General features: G+C 43.7%; 1 protein-coding gene across 1 annotated transcript in view; it reads left to right on the top strand.

Moving 5' to 3' along the window:
- Nucleotides 1–3330, top strand: part of gfpt1 (glutamine--fructose-6-phosphate transaminase 1) — a 23020-nt gene extending 19690 nt beyond the window's left edge. Inside the window, exons 18-19 of the mRNA XM_032517014.1 lie at nt 47–208; nt 1481–3330. Coding sequence (XP_032372905.1) covers nt 47–208; nt 1481–1525 — 207 coding nt within the window. The 3' untranslated portion in view covers nt 1526–3330. The remainder of the gene's footprint in view (nt 1–46; nt 209–1480) is intronic.
- The last annotated feature ends 4480 nt before the right edge of the window (nt 3331–7810 follow it).

The following is a 7810-nucleotide window of genomic DNA, read 5'->3' as shown; positions in this document are numbered from 1 at the left end:
GCAAAGGTATTACACTGACCGAGGATTTGCTTTGTTTGATCCACAGGGCCGCCCCATCGTGATCTGTGACAAGGACGATTACGAGACCGCCAAGTGCTCCAGCCGCACCATCAAAGTGCCTCACTGTGTGGACTGCCTGCAGGGCGTCCTGAGCGTCATCCCGCTGCAGCTGCTGTCCTTCCACCTGGCTGTCCTCCGAGGTTTCGACGTGAGTACTGTCCCTTCAAGGTTGAGCAGTGTCTGAGGATCCTGACTGTTTTACCAGATGAGATTTATTACCTCATCTGTCACTTAAAGGGTAGTCTATATCCTTCGCATTCCACTTTTGGGATTGCTCCGGTGCTGCAGGAAACTTCGCCGGATGCATGTATTTTTACGTTTCCTTCCGCTTTCTTTGTGTTGGAATTTTAAATTTGGTGGATTTGTGAGGACTATTTATTGGTAACTGCTCCTCAGATCTCTGCAGGGTAAATTGAGACAGCTACCTAGACTATCTGTCCAATCAGTTTTCTCTTGCAATTTTGCAGCGGCTCTGTGCAGTTTAGCACAGCCGATGACTGCTCTGATTGGTTTAAAGAAATGCCGTTAAACCAGAGCACGTTTTCCTCCCATCCCCGAATGCTGTGTGGACTAGCCAGATCCTCCTTCAGCACTATTAACTTATCAGAATCAGGTGTCGAAATGTTCTAGAGAGAATCACGATACATCTAAGAATCAGATTATTTTGTCCACCCCTACAGTGTTGCTTACTCACTCAATTAAGTAACCCTGTTTTGAGTCGAAGCATGTAAACGTCCTAACTTAGATCACTGTGTTAAACGTGATATCAAATTTATCTGCCACCTTAAAAACAGCACAATTAATTACACGTAAACACCTGAATGTGTGCACACATTTAAACCTGTCATTGGTGTATTTTTAACTGTAGTGAAAACCCTGTTGGCAAAAGAACTATTAGTGTTATGTGTATCATTATGTACCTTTTTGTGTATACTTCACTGGCTTAGCTGTAATGCAGGATGTCAAAGGTCTAGGTAAACAGTTAACTGAAGTAAGAGCGTGTAAACATAGCCGGTGTTGATGCTGCTTTTAGAGCACTTCACTACAGAGACATGGCATTGATTTAAAAACAACTGGGCTGCACCAACTATTCATAACCCGGCCAAATTGCGCTGCTGTTCTGACGGAGAAAGCAAACGTTGATGTGCACACTGCTCTGTAGCACGCCCACACTCCATTTTTCTTTTCTTTTTTTTTCCCCTTTTCTTTTTTCAAGTATGTCCAAGTATCTGAAGTCTGAGTGATGAGGCGCGTTCTGACCGAGGATTTGGAAAGAAGAGCACTGCTGTCAATCACGGGCATTAAAGTGTCTCTTTGTTAGGATTTTGGTAAATTGTACTTGATAGTTGGACAGTTTCATTTAGTCAACAGCAGAAGCGTCTTTGTCATGTAGTAAATGGCCTTTTCTATTTAAATACAGGTGGACTGTCCAAGAAACCTGGCCAAGTCTGTGACCGTAGAGTGAACCTTACCATTCATCATCGAACAACAAAAGCCCGGCGGACGCACATTCGAATGCACACAGACGGCGGGGGAGCGTCTGAATGCAGAAACCAAGAGAAAACAACGTCCCGTTTGTGTCCCGTGTCAGGGCTTTTTTTTTTTTTTTTCTTCAATGCAATCTTTACTCAACAGTTGTGTATCTCACTGTAGCTTATTATCTGTATCTCACTGTCTATTTCCCCAGAAACCTTTTGCCATCGTTGTTGTATGATTGTCAGAGAAGCGGTTTTGCCCGTGGTGGCGAGGTCTGGCCTGGCACGGACAGATCTTCATCACGCTCCGGGTTTGTGAAGCTGGAGCAACTAACCGTGACCGTTTAGGTTTATTCACGTTCTCAGAACTTGTGAGAAATGTTTATCTGTGCTGATTGGTCTCACTGGGAGCTGCTGTTTAAATATTGACTGTCAGAAGTTGGGTTTTAAAGACCTCACTGGCTTTTTTAGTGCAATGATTTGTAGTGTAGTTTGGATAATTTTTTTTCTTTGGCAGCTAATCGTTTGAAGCGTCTTTTACTCTACAGTTGAAAGTAATCGACAATCTTAAATCATTCCAAGCCACGGGTCATCGCTTCTATGTTAATTGCAGCGCAGTTTGCCAGTTTCTCTCTTGGACTTTCTTCTGAGGACAGTTTACTGCAGGAGCAACATCACAAGTTAGATCACAGAAACGCTCGCGAATACACTGCTGTGTAAAAACTCTTCTTGCGTCTGTTACAAAGCGTGTTCTTGTGTAAACTCCTAGTGTTTAGAATTTCAAAATCTGTTTTATGGGCTCCGTTAACACGAATGAGACTTGAGCTACCATACACTTTTTCTGCTTTACCTCGTCTCTGTACATTATACTCTTACTTTAAAGCTATTATTTAATGTTTGATTCTTCTGCTGGTCTCGTTCACATTTAAACTATTAACTGATGTTATACTAATCAGATGAAGTCACTAACCTAAAATAGAAGTTGCGCCCAGTTGCCAGCCCACACCTTGCCGCCACGACTACTGCAATATTGGGACCATTTGTAGCTATTCTTTCCTTTTAGTTACATTTCATTGTCTTTTTTTTCTCTTTTTTTAAAAGGAATTGTAGGTTTATTGAAGTTACTCTCTGGTTTGAAATGTGAATGTTACTGTCATTTGAAATGTCCTGTCAAACCAAAAATCTCTACAACGGCTTGTGGTTACATTTGTAAACAAAACGTATGTATTTTATATGTTTATCCTACTGTAAATTGTAGCCAAACGTGTACTGATGCTGTTAGATTGTGTGGTGTGAAGATGCTTCGAGTCCTACAGACGGAAAATATAGTTTCATGGCAATATGTCACACTGCAGATGTCTATTTAGATAGAAAGTCAGATGCCAACTGTGTGTGTCTGATCCCAAATGTCTGTTTCAAACGCCAAGGAAAGAGTGACCTACACATGCAGTTATGTAGAGAAGAATTGGGAGCTGAACTTTTTTTTAAGTCCATCACTTATTTTAGGTTACATATTTATCTTGCTTTTGCAATCAAGCCTTAACTTAACTTTTTTTTTTTTTTCCTCCTAACATTGAGCTTCTCATGAGCCAGTGAACGGGTTTAAATTAAAAACTGGATAATGTTGTTACAGGTACTTTTTGTAACCCACGTACATGCTGTTAGCGTATTTTGATTTCTGAACTGGAAGCAATGAAGGACGCTGCACTAAGTCCTAGTAACATCTGTTGGGTCAGTGAGGAAGGGGGGGGGCACTATTTATTAGTGGAACCGATGCAATAAAGTGGCAAAGAACTTCCCCTGTTAAGCGTCCAAGCTCATTCGGAGAAACTGTTCAGGGTGTGCATGCTTGTCATTCATCCTGAGATAACATGCCAAATATTGTGCTTAGTTATAGCAATTAGTTGTAACTACGGATGTAAAGATTACCGGTGTAACAGTAAACCACAATAAAAATGTTTAACTATTTTGCATTTAAAATATCATTGGTTTACCACGGTGAGGAAAAAGTGTTAAATCCTTCTCAGCTTCATCCGAGTCTCCTGATGTTGCCGCGCAGGTGCACTGTAGCTTCAAACTTGCGTTTCTTGAAGTTGGAATCATGGGGGAAGGAGACTACAGCGCTCAGGATGTTTATCAGCCCTCTAAGAGGACTAAATCTGATGCACGGGCATATTTTGGTTATAAGAATATGTGGAGGACAGTTGGTTGTACTGTCTGCAGAACATGCAGGAAAACAATTGCTAAATGCATTGAACACTTAATATCACAATATCAAAAAGAAAAATGTGATTTCCATGGTCACTGTAACCTTGAGATTACATTTTCATACCGTTACATCCCTAGTTGTGACAGGAGGGTCTGGCAAAGCGAGACTAGTTGTAACATTAAATTACATGCATCTATTCTTATCGGAGTTAATAACTGTCAACTGGTCAAAATGAAGTTTAGAGCGTAGGCGTAAAGGAGAATTCCGGTCAATTCCAAAACGTAGCTGTGTTTGTGAATTTGGAGCGCTGTCGGAGAGAAAATGAACAGTTGGTGCTGTCTACACCGTGTTATCCTCCTGCTAGTGTTGGCATCCAACAGGCTTAAACAGGGCAAGTTCTAAACCGGTTCAGAATGTCATTAAAAGTGCCGAGCCATGTGAAGGTATTCCTTCCGAGGGAACAGTGAATCTGACTGCAGTAGATATGGAGATAAGGAAATGCATTAAAGCTGTGTTAATTCAGCGCTGTTTAGTTCTGGTGTTGAGAGCATAGACTGTGTTTATATATATATAAATAAAAATAATTGATGGTTGACATGCAGTTAGAGATCTTAGGGAACACCTACAAACACGAGAAAAATATGTAGACCATTAATTTAATGCTTAAATAAGGTAGTGTCTCCAAACTTACCTCAGTAATAACTTCTTACACTTTAAATAAGCATATGCTTATTTTGAAAATTTCTCTTTTGGGTGTGGTTTGTAGACGGTCCCTTAGCACTCCTGGCAGTATCGCCACTAAACAGCTGAATTTGCACAACTTTCAAGCATTTGTCACATCTTTTGCAGTCAGATTCAGTGTGTTCACTCGGAAGTAGTCGCTGAATGTGGGTAGGCACTTGTAATGACATTTTGAACATGTTAAGAGGCTAAATACATGTACATACAAACTTGCCCTGTTTAGTGCTAACGTTAGGAGGTTGACAGTGTAGTGTATTTTTCCTCTGACAGACCTCCAAATAGAGCTAGCTACGTGTTGAAATCGACCGGTATGCTCCTTTAACGCGCGCCCACCAAGCTATGCTAGAGTAGCAGTGTCGTTAGAGCAAAGAGAATCAGAAATAAAACCTTCTTGCAGTTTTATCACTAATAGAAATGCAACTGTAGCAAGTATCTCACGGTCACCATCTTTATTCATATTTTTTAGACCATATAAAAAGATACCCAGCTACAAAGAAAGCCGGGAAATGAGAAAGCACAATTCTCGTCGCGAGACTCAATTATGTCACATTTTATTAAAGTAATACATAAAGGCAGTAAAAATTCAGTTATAAACACACAGAACTTATACTTAACTTTAATTGTTTTTATGTACATTATATACAGAGTCCGGGTAGCCTGCAGGTGACATTCAGGGGCTGCTTTCGAGTGACGACAGATCCCAGAGTACCGGCGTGGAGTAAGCGGTCGCCGTGTGTAAGGTGGCCAGTAATGGGCGGATGAACTCGCATACAGTCATAACGGCAGAGCCGCTGGGTGTGAAGGTACAGCAGTGACTCAACAGGGCTAAAATGTTCATACAAACAGCCCGGGAACAGCGACAGAGCGCAGGCACGGCACGCAGCGCTGACTTCAACCACGTCACAGCAGGCATGTCTTCTCCAACTACACAACTACTCAGAGGAGAGCAGCTGTTTCCGGCGGTCCGTGATGAAGCCCAGGTGGAGCACATTGAGCGTCGGCGTTGTTGTTGCTCCAGTTCTTCTCGCGAGAACAGCACACCTGCCAGCGTCACCCCGAGGAATGCGTTTAGCCTCAGCAGGATTAAAAAGTAAAAAGATAAAATGTTGGTGAAAGCGAGCGCCATTCTCAGGAGGATATCATTGCACTGACTGAACACAAAAATGGCTTCAAGCGTGGCTAAAGAGTGAAGATAGAAGACAGCCGCAGCTCTCAGACACAGCCGCCATGCGGCAACCGCAAGGAGCATTGTGGGTAGTCTTAAATCCAGAGAGAGAGAGAACCGTCTAGAACATTTCAGGTAACTACCTCAGTGTTGCAGTCAAGTCCCTCAACAGCATGTCCTCTCTAATCCCAGCTGCTTTATGCAGTCTCAGGGATTGGGTAACTATTATCAGGTGTTTTCACCTCTGTGACCTTAATTCTTTTTTTTTGACCTGGCGCCACAGGGAAAACACAGGTGTAACGAATAAAACCAACGATGGGGTGTCTCACTGAGCCAACATCCGTCCATGCCACCTTTATTCCAACATCCAGCGTCCACATGGTCGGGATGCGTGTTCTTCTTTACTGTTATAAAGGGGGGGCTGTGGCTCAGTGGTAGAGCGGTTGCCTGCCAATCGGAAGGTTGGGGGTTCAATCCCTGGCCCTGCAGTCCCATGTTGAAGTGTCCTTGGGCAAGACACTGAACCCCGAGTTGCCCCCGGTGCTGCGCATCGGAGTGTGAATGTGTGTGAGTGTATATCTGATGAGCAGGTGGCACCTTGTACGGCAGCCCCGGCCACAGTGTAAGAATGTGTGTGTGTGGTGAATGTATGATGTAAAAGCGCTTTGAGTAGTCGTTAAGACTAGAAAAGCGCTATATAAATACAGCACATTTACATTTATATCGGCGTTTGTCATTACGACTTGTTGCATTACTGCCTCCAGCTGTCGGGTGTAGCCCAGCGCATCAGGTGTGTGTGAAAACATGGAGGCCACAATAACCAAGCACACCCCAAAGCTCTTCGATTACACATTACTTTCCTCGCTACAGTTTGCACAACAGCTCAAAAACATAGGCCTGCTTGACCTGAACTTGTTCACTTGCTACTGGCAATAGGCAGTTAGGTTACTCTGTTAAAACCACTGGACGCCCACAACCTAAAGCATTTGCTTTCTCGGGGTCTCTGCATCGTCATTGCAGCCGGGGATTGACTGTAACAGCACTGTAGTGGAACTTTCTACCTATATATTGTCACGGCACAGTCTTTCCTATCGGTGCGCCAGGCTGAGTTGGGTGTGGTTCCTGCATCACAGAGCTGTAGTAGTTTCCCCCATTAAGTTGTGTTAAAGTGCTCATATTATGCTTTTTACTTTTCCTTTATTGTGTAATATATCTTTTTTTGTGAATGTTATAGGTTTACAAACTGAAAAAGCCCATAGTCCCCCCCCCCCCTTCCTCCGGGGACTTACCATCTCCAACAGAAAACACTGTTCACAAACTGCTCCAAACAGCTAGTAGTCCAACTTTCTTCCGTGGTGACCGGCCTCATACTCTGCTCCTGACTGGCTAGTAGTCCTTACCTAGTACTGTCAGGGCCCTCATACTCTGCTCCTGACTGGCTATAGTCCTTACCTAGGTACTGTCAGGGCCCTCATACTCTGCTCCTGCTGGCTAGAGTGTCCTTACCTAGTACGTCAGGGCCTCATACTCTGCTTCTGACTGGCTAGTAGTCTTACCTAGTTACTGTCGGCCTCATACTCTGCTTCTGACTGCTAGTAGTCCTTACCTAGGTACTGTCAGGGCCTCATACTCTGCTTCTGACTGGCTAGTAGTTCCTTACCTAGGACCTGTCAGGGCCTCCTACTCTGCTTCTGACTGGCTAGTAGTCCTTACCTAGGTACTGTCAGGGCCTCATACTCTGCTTCTGACTGGCTAGTAGTCTACCTAGGTACGGTCAGGGCCTCATACTCTGCTTCTGACTGGCTATTAGTCCTTAGTAGCTGTCAGGGCCTCATACTCTGCTCCTGACTGGCTAGTAGTCCTTACCTAGGTACTGTCAGGGCCCTCATACTCTGCTTCTGACTGGCTAGTAGTCCTACCTAGGTACTGTCAGGGCCTCATACTCTTTCTGACTGGCTAGTAGTCCTTACCTAGGTACGTCAGGGCCTCATACTCTGCTTCTGACTGGCTATAGTCCTTAACCTCGCTACTGGCGCATGTGCGACTCCCAACAAAGATGGAACTAAAACAGAGAGCTCAACACACAGGGTGACAAGAGGAGCTGCTGCAATGTGCAGTACAACAAAAATCTGGTGTTTTTGAAAATTAAACCATGTAAAC

Source organism: Etheostoma spectabile, chromosome 5 (genome assembly GCF_008692095.1).
Source record: "Etheostoma spectabile isolate EspeVRDwgs_2016 chromosome 5, UIUC_Espe_1.0, whole genome shotgun sequence".
In the NCBI taxonomy this organism is placed as follows: Eukaryota; Metazoa; Chordata; class Actinopteri; order Perciformes; family Percidae; genus Etheostoma; species Etheostoma spectabile.
This window is presented reverse-complemented; position numbering and strand designations above follow the sequence as displayed.